Consider the following 20647-nt stretch of genomic DNA (forward strand, 5'->3'; position numbering starts at 1 on the left):
ACACAACAGTGTTAATATAGTTCATTTTGGATACATTGTTTCGATGAGTACCTCTTGACAATTTCTGCCACGTTGCTTCGTGGCTTTCTTTCATTTTATTATGAGGAAGTGTTGTATTCCACAACTATGGCATATTTTCAATAGACTGAATCAGCCGGGTGGTTAGTTCCTAAGAAAGAATAAAGAACCAGGAGGGTGACTGTCTCGTACCTCACGGTGCGAAATAGTTCTGCCCTCGCTGTGCGACGTTGTAACCCGCTGCATCGTCTTGTCACACGCGGCGAGCATGATCTCAACCATGCGTTCGTGACTTACCGCCTGTTCCGGGAACCGCTCCTCCAGTAGCGTCGAAAGAAAGGCTCGCTGCGACAACAGCGTCGCCTTGTACCGCCGACCCGCGTGTCGAATGCGCCACTGATGTCTTCTCTGCGATGGTGTGCGTTCGTTTGCGACGGGAACCGTGGTACCAACAGTGTACGCAATGTACCGATGGTCGGAATACGACTACTCTGCGCACACATTCCACGTTGCCGGCTGCGCGATGGATGGTGTCGCAAACGCCACGTCCACGATGCTCGCTGTTGCTGCTCCACTGCCGTTGAAGGTGCTAATCGTGCCTTGGTTTAGCACAGCTAGGTCCAGCTGCTGGATGGCGCTGAGCAGCTCTTGCCCCTTATCGCTGTTACGGTCGCTTCTCCATTCCACGTGCCAGACGTTGAAGTCGCCGGCAATGACAACCTGTGCATGGGAAAGCGCTTCGAGCTGCACCGCTTCAATGAAGCGCTGGAACTCGTCGGTGGGCTGGCGAGGTGGAGCGTAACATCTGAGAAATGTGATGCCACCGATCTCCGATTGGAAAAGTGCAGGCCTTCGCCATGTGCCCTACCACGCACCAGCGTATGCACACATTCTGCCGGTCATCGGGCGAGCGGCAGTCATGGGTCCAGTGACCCAGCTCGAGGCAGCGATAGCAGCGCACACGATCTCGAGGGGTCGGTGGCACGGTTTTGACCTTGCTCACGCAAAAGTCCAGTTTGTGCTTGGTGCCCACAAGCTCCTTCGCAAACTTCGCGAGCAGTCGCACGTACGCACGCTGGGTGCCGTCTGACATCTTTGTCATGGTGGTAGACACTATACACGCTCCCGACTCGAACTTGCTGTCCAGCAGCGTCGTGAGGTCCTCCTCTCGGGCTAACGGGTCGACGTAATGGACGACTATCGACGACATTTCCGTGACATGCCGGCACACTCCAGCACTGCCCACGATGGCACGTATCTGCTGCAGCATGTACTGCGCATTCGCTTTACGACTAAGCGTACGTCGCGGCAGCTCCTTGCTGGTACGGCGGCCCAGGACAACGTGGTCTTTTAGCGGCTTATACCGCTCGTCGTTTCTTACTGCCGTTTGTACAACCAGCAGAAGGCTCTCCCAGTCCTGGCCTTCATTGGACGACACCTCGATCAGCTCAGGCTTGGCTGGCTTTCGCTGCTGTGGTCGCTGCTGCTGAGGTCGCTGCTGCTGAGGTCGCTGCTGCTGCTGCTGCTGCAGGCGCTGTTGCTGCTGCTGCTGCTGCTGCTGCTCCTGGCGCTGCTGCTGCTGCTGCTGCTGCTGCTGCTGCTGCTGCTGCTGTTGCTGTTGCTGCTGCTGGCGCTGTTGCTGCTGCTGCTGCTGCTGCTACTGCTGCCATTCCTGCTCTCGCCGCCGTAGCCGCTGCTGACGCTTCTGGGCCGTTTCGCGGTTGACGCCGTGCCCCGTCCAGAAGCGTGTGACTTGTTGAAGGAGACACACGTGCTTAGCCAGTGAAGTGTCCTGCTGAGAGCAAAGGAAAGGAAATTGTTAAGAACTTTGGGCAACCATCATCCAAATTCCTCTTGCGATCAGTTCGGAAAACAAAAAGTATTTTTTCTATCGAGTGGTGAAAAGTAAGTAAGTAAGAGTAAGGTGAAAGTGAGCAACGATGCCGGGGCCACCGGCCACCTCAGCTGGTCTCCCCCCGCACCCTGGGAGGGAGCAAAGGGGAAGAACGCTGCCAGCATTCATGGACCCCAACAACGAGCATGGAGAGAAGCGGTACCTGATCCTGCGCACAGCAGACGGATCTCCACTTCCGACCAATCCCTGGATCCTGAGCGAAACGGTAAGACGAATCCAAGGTAAGGCAGAAAACGGTAGGCTGATTAGCCCCTCAACCTATTTGATTGAAACACGATCCCAACACACCTACACTAACCTCCAAACGGTCACGAAACTGCTTAACAATGTGGCGGTCGTTGTCGAGCCGCATCCCACGTACAACAACGTAAAGTTCGTGTTCACCTGTGGCTCGATAGCCTCGCTCACCGTGGACGAGATAAAGGCCCATCTCGAGGAAGATAATGTCACCGACGTATATCGGTTCACGCGCAAGTCGGATGGCAAATCGGTGCCCACAAACTCATATGTAGTGACAATGCAGGCAGTGAAAATACCTGAATACATCTACATCGGCTTGGAGCGCATCAAGACTCGCGTCTACTATCCACGTCCAATGCGCTGCAACACGTGCTTGCAGTTCGGCCACACCAAAAACAATTGCAAAAATGGCGAAACCTGCGCAACTTGTGGAGAAAAAACCCATGGTCCGTGCACACTGCCGGCAAAATGCACAAACTGCGGTGGAGCACACAGTGCTTTCGACACCAACTGCCCCAAGTACAAACAAGAAGCTCAGTTGATAAAACTGAAAATCGACCACAACTGCTCCTACCGTGAAGCCAAGCAGATGATCGACAATTCCTCTGGACCAAAACAAACGCTAGCTAGCACGGTGCAGCAGCGTATAAACGTAGCGCAAGCCGTCGATCCGAAAGATCAAATTATAATCAGCCTCACGCAAACGATCGAAAATCTGAACAAGCTGATCGCGCGACTAAACACTCGCATCGACGAACTGCATCAAAGCAGCAGCTCTGAACAGCAAACCGAAACAGAAACGGAAATGGAAAGCGGCTACACCACCACCATCACAAGCATACCAACCACCGGCTCCACCTTAAGCTCAAAACACCAACTCTCCCTTTCATCTTCTTCCTCCTCCTCCTCCGAAGAGGGAGAAGCTGTCAAAATACCAGCAACGCAGAAATCGAAATTCACCTCGAAATAAATTTTTATACTGAATTACCAATGTCCAATTTCCAATTTTCTGCTAACAAATTATATTTCTTTTCCTAAAAAGTGGATCCTAACGCCACTCATCCTACCAGCACACCAACTAACGAACATATTTTTTTGTTAAATTGGAATATACGAAGTGTACATAATAATATCGATGAACTAAAAATTATAATAACCCAAACACAACCCACAATAGTAACACTACAAGAAGCGTAATCATCAAAACACCTTTTTAATGACCCACTACTCAATAACTACACTTGGATAACTAAACCAGCAGTCATAATCAAACATACTGTTTGCTTAGGTATCCTAAAACACATACCGTTTGAACATGTAACCCTTCAAACCGATTTGCCAGCAATAGCCATCCAAATAAAAACCCCCATAGAGGTCACCATTGTCTGTATCTACCTCACACCTAGCGATCGACTTATACCAAACCTGCAATTGTCGCTTGACAACCTTTTTAACCAAATTGCACATCCCTTTATGTTGGTTGGCGACTTTAATGCCCAACACAAGGACTGGGGCTGTGCAATAACCAATAGCCGCGGAACACTCCTACAGGACACGTTCGAAAATAACCTTACACAGGCTCTATACCACAAAGCACCCACCAGACTCTCGCCGGACACAGGCAAACAATCGTCCCTTGACCATTGTGCCACCTCTTACCTAATAGTTCCACACTTTTCCATCCAAGTAATGGACGATCTGCATGGGAGTGATCATTTTCCTATGATCATTAAATGCAGTCGCAACACAACACCCACAACCATCCGTCCCAGATGGAAGTATGACAAAGCCAACTGGGAGGACTACCAAAAGGCGTTGAGTGCCTTCCCTTCCCTCGATCAGAATGAACAGGTATTTGCCAATATTATTCTAGAAGCAGCCACATCCTCCATTCCCCGAACGAACGGCACCTTACCACGAAAGTACGTTCCATGGTGGAATAAGGAGGTAGCAATAGCCATAAAAAACAGGCGAAAGCATCTGAGGCGCCGCACAAACATCAAAAACAAACAAAACAAATTCCTAACCGATTTTTTGGCGGAGAATTTCAAAATAGCCGATAAAGAAACCAAACTGGCCATTAAAAAAGCCAAACAAGCCGCAGACGAAAAATTTCTCAAAACAGTTAGCAACTCCACCTCCGCAAGAGAAATATGGTCCTGGGTACACGAGCAAAGCAATAGCAAAGCCACCAAATCCAACTCCCCAATTATCCTAAACGAGGACGATCCTATCACGGATCCAGCAATAGTTTCGGAAAAATTTCCCCTTCATTTTCAGACCATCTCATCCAATAGCAATTACCAGAAAAAATTCCTAAAAACAAAACTAGTCTCCGAAACGAACACGAACCCGCACAACTTCACCGCAACACAAAAACACCAATACAACACACCATTTACACTGGCAGAGCTGCACTATGCACTCAAAAAGTGCAGCGGCAACTCGGCCGGCCCAGACACAATAGGTTACCCACTACTACAACACCTTCCCCCATCCGCCTTATGCCATCTTTTAAACATTTACAACCACATATGGGAAACTGGTTCCATTCCTATCGAATGGAAATACAGCTTAACCATACCCATCCCAAAACCCTCCAAAAACAGACACCACGTGAACAACTATAGACCCATCTCACTACTCAATTGCATTGGGAAAGTGCTCGAAAGGATGGTTAACCGTAGGCTCTGCCAAGAACTGGAAAACCAAAACTTAATACACCAAAACCAACACGCCTTCAGACATGGTATGGGTATAGACACATACCTGAACCACCTACACGAAATATTAAATACCGCAAAAACAAACCACCACCACACAGACTGCGCAGTCGTAGACTTAAGCAAAGCCTTTGATTGCTCATGGCGATACTTAATTCTCGACCAGCTCCACCGATGGGGTTTCCAAGGAAACCTCCCTAATTTCATCGTAGATTTTCTAAAAAATAGAACCTTCTCTGTACAAATAGGCTCCCACACATCCACCGTTCATACCCTTCAAAATGGCGTACCCCAAGGAGCGATTCTATCGCCCATTCTATTCATAATCGGCATAGAATCACTTTTCCTATCCATCCCACTAAACATCACACCGTTGATTTACGCGGATGATATCTTGCTGATATCTTCTGCAAGCACATCAGCCGAATCCAGGGACAACCTGCAAGCCGGTCTCAACAAGCTTGCACAATGGTGCCGTTGGACTGGCTTCCAGTTGTCTCCCTCAAAATGCTCCATCCTACACATCTGCCCACACACATATGACACACCTACCACACCACTTACAATAAACAATAAACCGATCCAAAACAGCAATAATGCCCGAATATTAGGAGTCATCATTGATTCAAAACTATCCTTTTCCGATCACTTTAGTCAGCTTAAAACCAGCACCAAACATTGCTTAAATTTTTTCAAAATTATGGGCTTTCGGAAGACAAAGGCTTCCCGACAAACACTAATCCGGATAGTGCACTGCTGGTTAGTACCAAAACTACTACACGGCATGGTACTATTTTCAAACCACCTCAATAAATTCAACAAACTCATAGCACCCGTTTACAACACTGCTGTCGCCGACAGCGGTAATTAGGCTGCGCCAAAAGGGTATGCAATCTGCATCACAACCAACAACAACAACAAATGTCAACAGCGTAGGACGTAGGATCAAGGGCCAAAGGCTTACCAACCAACAACAACAACAAATGTCAATAGCGTAGGGCGTAGGGCCAAAGGGCCAAGGGCTTAGCGATCGCTAGAGCAGCATGTACCAGCAGGATGCATACCTTTCTTGGAAAATTTGTAAAAACAAGGTTTTAAATCCCCAGGGGTAAAAATAAATGAATTATACTAACTGGAGAAAACAACTGCAGTAAAATCCTCAGCCGGTGCTTTCATTACCAGCCTAACAGTTTCAACGCACTGCGAAAGCGGTCAACTGCCATTTAGCCACCTAATATCCTTAAATATAATAAAAACAACCCTCCGCATCCTTGAGAAGAACATCCCCTGTGAAACGCTTCTCAACAATGCTAACTGTTCGTTCCCGATTGTAGCACATCACTACCATTGTCCCGATTGTAGCACATCACTACTTTCGCGGATCGCTACAAATTGTTCGACGGGTCATCGATCGTTTCGTCATCACGCACACCATTAAAAAATGCATTATAAATAAAGCGGCAAAAGCCAAATTCTCTTCTTGTTATTCAAACTCCTCTAGCAAGCAACACGCTTCGCTCATCTCAACAGCAACTCCTTGGCACACACAAGTGGCACAGAACTTCAAGCAAAACCACCCAGCTTGGTACAACAAAAAGCACACAATCGGCTCTTTTCAGAGCCACCGATTCTTTATTAAGAACATCTTAAAAAAAAAAAAAAAAAAAAAAAAAAAAAAAAAAAAAAAACACAACGTAGGGTTCCGTACCAAACACTAACAACGCCTTTAAAATCATAACCAACTCCAATATACCGACCATTCAAAAACTAATCACCACCAAAGATAGGCCATGGATGGCACCATCGGTTAAAATAGTTAAAATTTTCAATAATAAGGACCAATTAAATAGCATACAATGTTTTCAAATGCTCACAGAGCTACTAACCACTAAATATCCAAACTCCCATGCCATCTACACAGACGGTTCTGTTGCAAACAACACAGCCGGATGTGGCATCTACTCTTCCACAACCAAGTGCGCCATTAAACTACCAAACTTCAGTTCCATATTCTCGGCAGAAGCCATAGCTATAGGCCTTGTAGTCGATGAAGCAGCAATAGCCGGACAGCACAACATCATACTAACGGACAGTGCTAGTGTGCTAAAGGCATTAGAACATGGCAAAAGCAATGATCCCCACATACAAGCCATAGAACAGTCCCCAAACATCAACAATATCACCTTTTGCTGGGTGCCAAGCCACCTAGGCATACGTGGCAATGAAATAGCCGATTCATTGGCCAATGAAGGTCGGCAGGATACGAACGAAAACCACAGTCCCATCTCAAGAAGAGATGCTGTGAAGTATTGCGAAACGGCACTATGGAGCACAGCATATGCAGCATTTCTTGGCCGTAGCCTATACGGCGTACTCGAATGCGGGGGATGGGCCTCGTCACCGATCATCGGTGTTGTTGTTGTTCAAACCCGCTACGTATGCGCACTTTACAATGTGAGGGTTTGGACGCAGCTCGTCGCACTCTGCGTTTCGACCGCGCAATAGAAAACGAACACTCAGTTTACGGGTTGAAATCTGGGCCGACGCTTATTTCGGCTAGCATTTGCGTCTATCTCAAAACAGGCATCAGCGAGTCAGCCGTTGCAGACCCGATTGATAGCACTGCCGTGTAGCCTGGCTGAAGCTGAGTTCAGCGAGCACTTGCTTGTTCGGCTAGGGCTACCCGTTTCCGAGATATTCGCTTCCATACTTTCATTTAGTTCACAAACTGGCAACACTGCCACGAGCGTTTTGAACTGGGTTGGCCAAACTGCCTGGTAGCTGGGCCGGTGCCAACGTCAGCCAACACTTTCCCGTTCGGCTGGGCCTACCCGTTCCGGAGATGTGCACAGTTGAAGTTTTCGCCACCTGTCAAAACTGGCAACACTGGAATGGTCGAAAATGGCCTCGATGGCAGCACTGGCAGATAGCCGGGACAATGCTGATTCCAGCGAACACTTGCCTGTTCAAATCCGACCAGCAGTTCCTGAGATATACCGGTATAAAGTTTGACCGGTGACGCCCTCTAGTAAGTTGGTGATGCACTAATGTGTCGCGAATCTAAATTGTGCACTGCTTGCTCAATTTTCTTCCGATTTTGACGTACGGGTACACAATCGAAGGTACATACACACAAAAACACGTTTTTGCAAAATCGGTAAATCAGCTGCTCTGAACCCGTTTTTGACGTTTTTAGAGCGATCCACGGCCATTTACACACTTTTTTCACAATGATCACGGAGCGTGTTTACACGTGTGTTCACTGGTCGGTTACCCCATTAACACTACTACCGGGATAACTGGCTTTTTTTAATACATACCGGTTATTTTATTCAGTTCATTCTTAATACCTAACTTAATACACCCAACCCTCGCCTAAACCACCTTTGTGCCCCGCGAAGGGTCTAAGGGGGTTATAATTCTCATTCGAGCAGCTTATATCCGTGCTAACCGCACCTTGCTTATTTATTTTAGAGTAATTCAGTTTTCTCCCATTTCAAACCTCCTTCATGTTCAAGCATCCAGCCTAGCAGGAGGACAATTCGGCCTCAACTGCTGCTGCGGCCTTGGCTTCCGTCAGCCCTGCGCGAGGCTCCTCTACCGCCGTTCGCACTGCCTCTGTAGAAGCTGCTGCTGCTGGATGATCTCCATCGTCGCTGTCGTCTTCGCTGTTTTCTGCCGCCGCTGGCCAATTTGCGCCGTGCATTTCAGCCCGGGCTGCGTGCTGTCGTTCCCCCAGTCTTGCCACCGCAAGACGGTTTACCTCCCGTTTCCGCTTAGTTCTTGGTGAGGGCGGACGTTCTGCCTGTTGCTGATGCGTTGCGGCTCTTCCCGCTGCATTGCGTTTATCGTTGTACCTCCGCAGTCTCTCCTGGTGAAGGACGTCTGCGTTGCGAAGCAGGGCATTGTCGGCTAGTACACCGTGTGGAAGTCGTCCCACTCGCGCTGCAGAACGATCGTGATCTACTGGGCAGCCTCGCAGACGTTGCTCCAGTTTTGCTGGCTCTGGAGCATGTAGGACAGCAGCGTGTCCGGGTTGACGCCGTGTATCAGTCTCTCTCGAACATCGGCGAAACGCGGGTTCCTCAATTCTGCGCTCGCCTTCGCGATCTGGTCTGCTTGCTGAGTCACTGCAGTCACGTGAGGCAACCAGGATAGGTGGTCGTGGACCAGCACATCCAAGTGCTTTATATGCCTCGAGTACGGAATTGCAATTCCTCCCACGTTGATGGTGATGTGGTTTGGAGGGTGTTTCAGACTGGAGATTATCGTCAGCTCCGTCTTAGCTGGCGCCAGCTCCAGGTAATACTGCTGCATCTACTGGTCGACTGCTGACACCGCTGCCTCTGCCACTGCTGCAGACTCCCCCGGCGTCCTACCCGTGGCCAGGACGACGAGATCATCGGCGTAACCATTGATCTTGGCCTCGTCGGGTAGGGGAATCCGCAGCACCCCGTCGTACATTACGTTCCACAATGTGGGCCCAAGATGGACCCTTGTGGAACTCCCGCGCTGACGCAACGTACGACGGGTCCCTCGTTGGTATTGTAGGTCAGTTCCCGATCCGTGAAGTAGGACTGCAAAATCCTCAGCAGCCCAGCCCTGAAGGGACCCCCTTTTCTCGCAACGCGTTGGCGATCGACTGCCAACTAGCAGTATTGAAAGCGTTACAGACATCCAGCGCAACCACCATCAGGCAACGTTTATCGCGGTTGTTGGTCCAGCCGAACGTTCCTTGCCTGCGTCCATCTGGCTTTGAATGGCACTTATTGGAATTATAGTAAGCCGTATTTGGGTTATGAGTAATTTAATCATAGTAACCTATGAATTTGTGTAGTTATAAGTTTTGGTATGAAATACAATTCATTCTGTTTCTAACCGTACACCAAGCTGGTTGACTTCACTACTTCCAATAGCACTAATGATGGATGATTTCGTCCGCGACGAAAGCCATACTGCGCGTCCGAGAGCAGCGGTGAATCCGGGTCCTCGAGGTGTTTGTTGAGGCGATTGAGTATTAGCCGTTCCGTAGGAGCTGCTTTCCCCGGGCCAGGTAAATACTTAGGCTTAGGCAACAGCACCAAGTGCTGCCGTTTCCACTGTTGCGAAAACGTACCAGTGTCGAGGCAGTCCTGGTACACACGGCAGAATACCCCCGAGTACTTTTCAATCGCGACCTTCACCGTAGCATTGGGGATCCCGTCCAATCCTGGCGCTTTCCGTGTAGCCATTTGAGGTGCGATCTCCTTCAGCTCTTCGGGGGTCACGCGTTCGACATCGGACATTCCCGGATCGACATCGCCGGTTTCCGGCTAAGACACCGGTGGGTGGGTGGGGAACAAATCAGAAACTATCCGTCCCAGCTCGACCGGATCTGTCTCAGGCGGTACATGACTGCCGCGCAGTCGAGACAGAACAACCTGGTACCCCGTTCCAAACTCGTTCTCATCGGCGATGTCGATAAGCTTAGCAAAATCCGCGCGTTTGCTAGCTTTAATGGTTGTTGTTACGTGTGTAACAGTATATGAGTAGCTGGGTAGACTTTTCTAGAACTGGCTTATTTTGGCTTTATTGCACAGTTTAAAAATTAGTCTGTCTTCTGTCGCTTGACTTTTGCTACTGCCTCGAAGGCGCCTTTTTGTTCAACAGCTGATCTATGTTGAACCCGTTTGACCCTGCTTAACGACCTTAGTCGAACTTATTTCTAATTGGCCCTAAAATCGCTAATATAGTTGTCTCATGTTAAGGGTTATCTTTCTGCCCTTGTCTGTCCAGCAGCGCCATCTGATGTTTTCATAATAAATTATTCGAGCTGTCCTTGACAGCTCGTTGTTTTGATAAACATTACCGCCGTTGTTCTGCACGAGGTAGATATCGTGCCAACACTCCACCCCGTAAATCCTTAATAAAAGAAGGATTTTCTTACAGTCAGCACGATATAGCTGGTTACTAATTTTTGACCTAAGTGTTGCATTGCTTCGCTGCACGACCGCGCAGGTCCCCTAACCATCCGCCGGTTGTACCACACATCATCGTTTGGTACCTCGTTCGTTTGGTGTGCTTTCCGAACGGCACCCTTGACGGGGTGACACCTGCGCTTTCCTACGATCAATTCCTCGATCAACCCTCGCCTATCGTGGCATGATATTACGTTTCGCTGCTTTTCCTGATCTTTTTCTCGCGGGATGCAGAAACGTAAATTCAACCGTCCTGTACACCTGTTCTGTAAATTGCATGGTGTAAACATAACCCTACTTGTGGTTGTGTCGGTGAGTGTATGTGTGACCCGATCTCTAATCTGCATATTATTCTCTTTTAGGCGCACTCTAGCACCCAATTGTATGCCTCTGATGATGTGATGCGTTTGTTTACAACCAAACGACCGTTTGTTTACGACACCGTAAACCGCTATACTTAATCGGTTTCCCTCAGCCGTAGGATCGCCGATACTGCGTATTTGTTGTGGTGCCATCAGATCGGTGCGTTGTGTGCCGACCGTTAACCTCGACTCGCCTTTCAGGAACAGCAAAGTCGACAGTCCCTGAAAGTGAGCAAAGTTAAATATTAATGTGGTGAAATATGGTTCTTGGAGCGGCAAACTTAGCTGTTTGGAGGGACGAGTGTTGGAAAACTCGTGTTGCCCGTTGCTGCCGCTAGCCGAGATTGCCACGTTTATCCGCCTTGAATCGTCCCTCGCGACGCCTTCTGTGCAGTTCCTCGCCAGTGGCTCTGGCATTCCGGTTACATTGGTGCATTGTGCCAGTTGTGATTGCACCAGAGCTGCCGTTGAACCTTCATCGAGGATGCTGGTGGTTTGTAGTCCGTGAGATGAAAGTGCGACGGTCACCATACCAAACGGTACTCCCGGTACTCTCGATCTCGACGCGTCGTGCAGGTGCGTGTTGTGTTGCGTAAGCCGTCGGCGTGTTTTGGTTTGAGAACAGTCATGGGGTCGCCGCGCCGCCTCATCATGCTCGGAAAGAACTATTCTATCCACGACTGCTTCTGTTGGAGAGGTCCACGATTCGATGCAAGCGGTTTCACCAACTTTACCATCACTCATTTCCGCGTCACACGGCTGCATCCACTGTTTCTGCTGCCGTTGCTGCTGCTGCTCCTCTTGTTGGTGCTGCTTTTGCTGTGGCAGCTTTTGTTGAGACTGCTGTTGTTGCGGCTGCTGCAGCTGCTGATGCTGCTGCTGATGCTGCTGCTTGCATTTTCTCGGTTCCGTGTTACTTGTATTGTTCACGGAAGATCGAATTGATGCTCTTTTGTTGGTGAACTCAAGCTGGATCCTATCGTATTCGAGCTTGAGGTTGGCCATTTTGAGCTCGAACTCTCTCATGACCATTTCTCGTTCAAGTTGTTGCTTTTTAAGGAGTTGAGCCATCGCAACATCCTTAGACCGTTTGCTTGACGCTCTGGTAAATGCTTTCGTGCTAGGAGGCATTTTAGCAGCTGGGAGTATTGTGTTCACCACTCCTATGGATAGCCTGTACGCCGAGGCATCGCCCTCGCATGATGCTGCTCTGTTGGCCTTGTTTTCGCCATCGCAGCTTTCAGCAGGCTTCCTCGTCTTCGCGATTGCTTCCATAGGTGTCTTAGGATGACGCTTCTCCTTCGCTTCGCTCTTATCCACCTGAATCGCACATAAATCGCACCACCACGCCTGGGACATTATTCCTGCAGTGACGCCGACACATCCGTAGTGGAACCACTTCTTGCACTTGTTGCACAGCACCACATCGTTCACGGTATTATGCCGCTCGCAGCCACCACAATTCAACCCGCGCTTGGTCATCGCAACAACTTTTCACTGAATGTATTTCACGATTTCGAATGTCGAACTAATTTTTAAATGTTGTTACGTGTGTAACAGTATATGAGTAGCTGGGTAGACTTTTCTAGAACTGGCTTATTTTGGCTTTATTGCACAGTTTAAAAATTAGTCTGTCTTCTGTCGCTTGACTTTTGCTACTGCCTCGAAGGCGCCTTTTTGTTCAACAGCTGATCTATGTTGAACCCGTTTGACCCTGCTTAACGACCTTAGTCGAACTTATTTCTAATTGGCCCTAAAATCGCTAATATAGTTGTCTCATGTTAAGGGTTATCTTTCTGCCCTTGTCTGTCCAGCAGCGCCATCTGATGTTTTCATAATAAATTATTCGAGCTGTCCTTGACAGCTCGTTGTTTTGATAAACATTACCGCCGTTGTTCTGCACGAGGTAGATATCGTGCCAACAATGGTATTTTCGAGTCTTGTTTTTGCAGTCTGGTGCTCAGCTCAGGCGAGGCTCCTCTCCTGAAGATCTGTAGTTAGGCGCATCCGCTCAAGCGCCGCAGTACACTCGTTTCGCAGCTCTTCTATCAACGGTGACCACCAATAGACGTCGCGGTGTTGCTGCAGCACGTTGGGGCCCGCTGCATGGTAATGTCGCACGCGTCGACCATTGCGTCGACTAGGCCAGTGTGAGTCGTCGCCTCTTCCGCGAAGTTCACGTTCTCAAGAGCAGAACGGAAACTCTCTTCGTGAAACTGCGTGGTAATCCATCGCCTACCAGCGCATGTAACGCGTTGCCGGCTGGCTGACGGACTACACCCCCACGACCCATGGGACTGCTGTTCCGCTTCCCCAACAATGTAAGTTATCAACTGATGATCTGACCGGGCAAACTCGTGTACTTCCCACGTTTCTGCCCGAGCGATGGACGGAGTGGCGAAACAGACGTTGATGACGCTGCTGGTGGCCGCTCCTCTGCCAATAAACGTGAGTTCATTCCCGGTGTTAATCACTTGCAGCTGTACACCCTGAATAAGCTGTAGCAAGTTTTCTCCTCTCTGGTTGTTCCTGGCACTGCCCCACTCCGTGTGCCAGGCGTTAAAATCGCTGGCGATGACGACGTGGGAGTGGAATGATGCCTCCAGCTGAACAGCGGCCAGAAAGTTCTCGTACTCGTCCTCAGGGCGTCTCGGTTGAGCGTAGCAGCTGATGAACACGAAGCCCCCAATCTGTGCGGCTATGACTCCAAGGATAGCACTGCGCCATACCCGCTGGATTGAGTAGGAGCTAGTAGCCACCACTGCTACAGATTTATTTGGCGGCGTCGTACGCCCATGGCCCGTTATTCGCCGGTGGTCGGTACATTTCCAACAGGAGCAGGACGTCAGCACGGTGTTCCCGCGCTGCTTGAAGCGCCAAGTCCTGCCCTGCCTGCCAGTGATCCGCGTTTAGCTGTGCCACCTTTAGAGTGCAGGCGAAGCCGATTGTTCACATCTCACATGCCCAATGCGGTGAGGTCCACCGCAAGTCGCACACTTCACCTTGCCGGAACAATCCCGGGCTTTGTGGCCTACGCTGCCGCATCGGATGCACAGCTGCTGGCGGTCTGCTGGGGAACGGCATTCATGAGCGAGATGGCTGCGTTCCAGGCAACGGTAGCAGGGCTGGCGCTCACGTGCTGCTTTTTCGACGCCGTTTATCTTACTGATGCAGCCACACAGACGGAGCTTCGTCCTCTCGAGGGCAGCGACAGCCTTGGCGGGCAAGCGGACTCGGGCTCGCTGAGTGCCATCTCGCAACTCCCACAAGATCACCCGGACGATGTCAATCGGCTCTCGACGTTTTGCTTCTATGGCCTTTATGATCTCCTCTTCAGTCGCGAGGGGATCAATGTTTGTCACCATGTCATCGGCCATGTCGGTGATGACCCGAGCCTGTCCGGCGTCCCCAACGATCTCCTGCACTTCCGCGCGGACCAACCTGTGGCTGGGGTTGGCCGAATGACTCAGGGCCATTCGTAGGTTGGTCGTGTGGCTACGCTTGCCCATCTTGAGGAGGTCAGCAAGGCCCTTGTGTGGGTGTACTTTCACCGCATCCCGAACATTCTGGTACAGAATATGCCAGGTGTGTCCGGAACTCGGGATCGCCTCGATCTTGTCCGGCCTGGGCCGAGCCTTTTGCTGCTGCTGCTGCTAGGCCTGCTGCTGCTGCTGCTGTTTCGGCTGCTGCTGCTGGGCCTGCTGCTGCTGCTGCTGTTTCGGCTGCTGCTGCTGGGCCTGCTGCCTGCGCTCTCCCTGTTGTTCTAGCTGCTGTTGCTGTCTACGCTGGTGCTGCTGCTACTGCTGCGAGCCAGCGACCGCCTGTCGCTGTGGCTGACGCTGCTGCTGCTGCTGTTGTTGTTGCAAGCCGGCGATCCCCTGTCTGCTGCTGCTGCTGTTTCGGCTGCTGATGGGAGCGTGGCTTACCAGTGGCCCGGCCGCGGTATCTGCGGCATACCACCTCGCTGAAGGTCAGTCCCGGCATGACTTCTCCTGTCGCGGCTGTCAGCACGTCCCTATCACGCTGATGTGCGGCGGCAAGTTTTTCTATCTGCACCTCCATCTTCTCCTCCCGGCACTTTACTTCCTCATTTTCCTGTTGCAGAAACTGGCACATGCCGAATATCTGTTCCAGCCGGGATAGCTGGCTTTTTTTCAAAACGGGTTCTATTATTTCGAAAATTTTAAACCCTCCCTTTCCCCTACATTCATGCCCGCGAAGGCGTACCCTGAAGGGGGTTTCTCGGCTTAATTGCCTGTTCTAATACCGTGCTTAACGCATCTTCCATGTTTTATTTTTACAGGGTTTCACACTTTATCTCAAGACCGCGGGACCCCTTCCCGAATCTGTCTTAGCCAAAGCCAAGATTGCGGTATGATGCTTGAAATCGTTGATGATACCTGAAAACGTTGATGATACCTGAATTCATCGGATGCAATGCTGAATCTGCGGCACATTTCTCGAAACACACTGGTCCGCGCCGAGGACATGCGGTCGAATATTTGTTTACACGGATAACCTTTGTGTGCATCAGTCTATTAGAAACACTCAATTATCCTTTTCGTTTTTTTTACCAAAAAAAGACAATTTAATAAAATGAGTGAATGCATATTTGTTTAATTTGAATATTTACAAGTGTTAAGAAAGTAGTTTGAACTGTTTAAATAATCTTTTCTGGTAAAAACACGAAAAAATAATTCACTGTTTTCAGTACACTGATGTACACAAAGGTTATCCGTGTAAACAAATATTCGACCGCATGTCCTCGGCGCGGACCAGTGTGTTTCGAGAAATGTGCCGCAGATTCAGCATTGCATCCGATAAATTCAGGTATCATCAACGATTTGAAGCATCATACCGCAGTCTTGGCTTTGGCTATGACAGATTCCGGAAGGGGTCCCGCGGTCTTGCGATAAAGTGTGAAACCCTGTAATTCAAAAGAAAAACCGCCTATTTCCCTTTATCAGGGCACTTGTTCTCGCTAATAGGCGCTTCTTTGCTGACGAAGGTAGAACGCCTAACGGGAGGCAACTTCTGCCTCGACCGCAGCAGCTTCTTCCGAAGCACTCAGGCCACGGTCCGTGGCTTCGTCCTCTCGTTCGTTGGCGCGGTTGCGCTTTCCAGACGGTCCGGCTGCATCATATGCGCGTTCTCGGCCGTCTGAGTCGTCGTCATCGCTGCTGGTTGATGACGATGAAGTTGGACTGCGCTCCCCATACAGACGTCTCACGTCCTGCTGCGCTTGACGCATTCATTCCCTGATTCGCACCTGCCGCAGCCGAAGATCTATGCGGCGGGCCGCAGTTATGGGTGATGGTGGTGGAGATGGGGGACGTCCAGCTCTCTGCTGTTCCAGTTGCCGTGCCCTGGCTGCTCGGCGGCTCGCGTTCCTACCATCTTTCCGCGCTCGACGGATCTCCGCTCGCCGTGCCTCCAAGTCGGCAACATCCTCCACGTGCTGCTCGTTGGCCTGAGATGCTAGGGCTGCTCGCTCGTCGTCCCAGGCTTGCTGAAGCTGAGCCTTTATCCGCTTAGCAGCTTCGCTGATGCGGCTCCAGCTCTCGGCGTCGCGCAATAAATGCTGCTAAAGGATTTCCGGACGGACCGGGTCCGTACTTCCTTCGCCAAGAAGCTGTTGACGGACTTCAGCAAACATCGGGCACTCAAACACCGCGTGCTCCGCGGTCTCTGGAACGCCGCTACACCACTGGCAGTCAGGGGACGATGTGAAACAATTGCGACACAGGTAGTCTCGGACGAAGCCGTGTCCCGAGAGGACCTGGCACAAATGGAACGAGACATTTCCATGCTTCCTTGACTGCCAGTCGCTGATTTCATTTCATTTCATTTCATTTCATTTCATTTATTAATACAATATCCGCCATCAAGGCTAAATAAGGCAGACTTAAAACTAAATAAACCCTAACAAATAAACAAAATAATTCATGAAAAACTAAGCCTAACTTAACTAGTCTAGACCTAGCAAAAAAATTAAAGAAAAAAAAACATAGGTAGAGCGTAGAGACTATCAAAACTTAATGAAACTTAGAAGAATAATTAAAGAGAATTAGAAGAAAAAATACGGTTACGGAAAGAGTTGAGAGAGGAGTCGAGATCAAAGAGATAGTAAAAGTGGTTAAACAACCTGAAACAGGATAGAATAGGATCATTGAAAGTATAAAGAGTATGACGTGTTTCAATTGACAGAGGATCACGAGGACGAAGGGAACGAGAGGGAACATACAACGGACGAGAGTAAATCAGGAGCATCAGTATCAGAAAGTAATAAGCCACCAATAAAACATGCCTGAGACACTTGGCGGCGGGAGCTTAAAGAGTGAAGATTGAATAACTGCAATCGCGTTTCATAGGGAGGTAGTGAGGCAGCACCGAACAAACGACGAAAAGCAACCCTGGTAAAAAGGCGCTGAATGCTTTCAATTCTCAAACAGCCATCAATAGTAGGAGGATTCCAGATGATGCTAGCATATTCAAGAAGAGGCCTTACCAGAGCACAATAAAGGTTTCTTAAGAAGCTTTGATCTCTAAAAATAGAGGTAAAACGTAAAATAAACCCAAGAGTTCGATTAGCTTTTAGTAGAACCTCATCAAGCTGCAATTTAAAGTTAAGACGACTGTAGAGTATAATACCAAGGTCACGGATGGACAAAACACGAGAGAGAGACGAGTTAGAGAGAGTATAGTTAGATGAAATAGGAGAAAGAGAGTGAGAGAAAGAAATAACAGAACATTTATCAGGGCACAAGCGAAGTAAGTTGGATGAACACCAATGAACAAATGCATTAAGGTAATGCTGAAGACTCATACAATCAGAAGAAGAGGACACAGGTAAAAAGATTTTGATATCATCCGCATAAAGGAGATGACCATCAGGAGGTAAAACATTACAGACATCATTGATGAACAAAGAAAACAGAAGTGGACTTAGCACACAACCCTGAGGGACACCTGACGTACAAAAAAACTCCTCAGATAAGTACGACCCGGTTTTAACCCTGCAAGATCGATTACTTAAGTATGAGGACAGCCAGCTAATAATGCCATCACCAAAACCAAGTTTAGATAGTTTAGCTAATAGTAAAGAGTGGGGCAAACTATCAAATGCAGCATGAAAGTCAGTGTATATTGCATCAAGTTGGGTACCTGCCTCAAAAGATCTGAAAATATTGGTAACAAAAGACATGAGATTAGTAGAAGTAGACCTACCAGGCATAAACCCATGCTGTTTAGGGCTAATAGCGGAACTACAACTATGAAGTATGGTTGGAAAGATACATAGCTCAAAAGTTTTGGCTGTGGCACATGTTTGAGTTATCCCACGATAATTAGAGACCATGCTACGGCATCCCTTTTTGTGTACCGGAAAAAGCCAACAGGATTTCCAAAGAGCAGGAAAGACCCCGAGAGAAAGTGAAAGGTTGAAAATTTTAGCAAGGTGTGGAGCAAGCACGTCCTTACAGTTTATTAAAACTGAGGCAGGAATGCCATCTGGACCAGGAGTAAAAGAACGTTTCAACCCAAATAACACCTGTACAACTGTTTCAGAGCTAACCGAAATATCGGAGAGATTAATTAAGTTCTCTGGCGTGTAGAGTAGCCCACCCTCAATAAGGTTAGGGTCACTAACCGGTGGCTCAAACATTTGGGAAAAATGTGCAGAGAATAGCTCACAGATCTCAACAGGCGAAGAGGCAGTTCGAGAATCAAGTACCATTTCATTAGGTAACGTATTGCACCCTCTTCGAATCCTAACAAATTGCCAGAAGGATGCTGGATCAGAACGGAAACGCGATTGCAGTCTACTCGAATAGGCCTCAAAACGAACCCTGTTGTATAGTCGATGCGCAGAGGCAGCGTACTTAAATAAACGAAATTTGAAAGCAGATCGGTTCAGACGATACCTCCTAAGATATTTCATTCTATCCTTTTTCAGGTTGCGAAGAGTACGATTGGACCAGGGAGGATTAGGAGGGGAACGAAAAAAGGTGTACATGAAAGGAGTGCAGAGGTTAACAAAGCATTAAACGATTGGACAGCCTCGTCGACCGATGTACATTGATAAAAAAAAGACCAGTCGGCACGAGATAGAATAGAATTAAGTTTACGATAGTCTGTAAGACGAAAATTATAACGAACACTCAATGAATTAGGAGCAGAAGGCAATTCATTCCTAACCCTACTAGCCCTAAATAAAGAAGACGGTAACGCAATTTCCAGAGCAGGATGATGGGCATCCTGGGGCAGGAGCAGAGACGAAGCAGGATACACAGAAGAACAAGCAGCAGCAGCAGAGTTAGAGAGCACCAGGTCCAGATAATGATTTGAATGGTTATGCACCCCGTTCAGCTGATGTTGGGCAGCACACGGTACGCCCAACGCGTGTGCCGGCTAGTGTCGGCTTTCGCATCCCACTGCTGCTGCCATTCCTGGATAGTGGCCTGTTTACGGATGTTCGCCCTTGTGTCGGTGCGGTTGGCGGCACTCAGTCGCTGGTGGACCCGAGCGTCATCATCCACCAGCAGGCAGATAGGGGTCAAACCAGCCAGGAGGGTGGCAGTCTCGTACCTCACGGTGCGGAATGCTCGTGCCACCCTCATCTTTCGCTGGACACGCTCCAGCAACCGACCAGGCTCACGTTTCCGCAGCTCGTTGCTCCAAACTGGTGCTGTATAGCGCATAACGGACTCGGACACCGAAGCTAGCAGCTTCGCTTTCGACGCCCTTGGTCCGCTATGATTTCGCAGCAACCTGGCGATCGGCGATCTTCCCAGCCCTCTCGGTAACCTCCTTGACGTGCGGCACCCACTACAACTTGTCTTGGAAAGTCACGCCGAGATAGCGGATCGAGCGGGTCGAGGCCACGTCGTCTACTCGTACGGTGATCCGCGTCGGGGCCTTAGTGCTGGAAATGACCACCATTCGCCGGCGCCAGCTCAAGATGGTGTTGAGCTATCCACTCCATCACTCCTGTGATGGCCTCTTCCGCAGCAGTTTAACAGTGTCCAGGGTAGTGCCTGGGACCAGCAGCACCAGGTCATCGGCATACCCTAGAATTTCCACATCGGACGGCAGGGCGATGTCCAACACACCGTCGTACATCGTGTTCTACAGGGTGGGGCCTAGGATAGACCTGGCGTGACGGACCGCACTACCGGGCCATCAGAGGTTTCATACACCAGCTTCCGGTCCTGGAAGTAGTTATGTATGATGCGTTGGAGGCCGGCAGGAACACCTTTCGCCTGCAGCGCAGTGACGATGGCCTGCCAGCTGGCCGTGTTGAACGCGTTCCTGACGTCTAGTGCAGCTACTAGCAGGGACCGTTTGTCGCGTCGGTTCGTGCGATCGAACGACATCGCACGCTGGCCGGCCTCAACAACGCCGGGATAATTGGCTTTTTTTTTTTTTTTGGAA

General features: G+C 49.4%; 3 protein-coding genes across 3 annotated transcripts; 1 reads left to right on the forward strand and 2 right to left on the reverse strand.

The window, feature by feature from the left end:
- Positions 1-2039: 2039 nt before the first annotated feature.
- Positions 2040-3143, forward strand: LOC133390982 (uncharacterized). Its single transcript, XM_061640495.1, has one exon. The coding sequence runs from the start codon at positions 2040-2042 to the stop codon at positions 3141-3143; it is 1104 nt and encodes a 367-aa protein (XP_061496479.1).
- Positions 3144-9770: 6627 nt separating this feature from the next.
- LOC133390983 (uncharacterized) lies at positions 9771-12697 on the reverse strand. Its single transcript, XM_061640496.1, has 3 exons — positions 12374-12697; positions 11291-11437; positions 9771-10208 (listed from the first exon to the last, which is right to left on the reverse strand). The coding sequence occupies exons 1-3, from the start codon at positions 12695-12697 to the stop codon at positions 9771-9773; spliced, it is 909 nt and encodes a 302-aa protein (XP_061496480.1).
- Positions 12698-19578: 6881 nt separating this feature from the next.
- On the reverse strand, positions 19579-20335 carry LOC133390984 (uncharacterized). Its single transcript, XM_061640497.1, has 2 exons — positions 20283-20335; positions 19579-20041 (listed from the first exon to the last, which is right to left on the reverse strand). The coding sequence occupies exons 1-2, from the start codon at positions 20333-20335 to the stop codon at positions 19579-19581; spliced, it is 516 nt and encodes a 171-aa protein (XP_061496481.1).
- Positions 20336-20647: the final 312 nt, after the last annotated feature.

The sequence above is a fragment of the Anopheles gambiae genome, chromosome 2 (assembly GCF_943734735.2).
Source record: "Anopheles gambiae chromosome 2, idAnoGambNW_F1_1, whole genome shotgun sequence".
NCBI classification, from domain to species: Eukaryota; Metazoa; Arthropoda; class Insecta; order Diptera; family Culicidae; genus Anopheles; species Anopheles gambiae.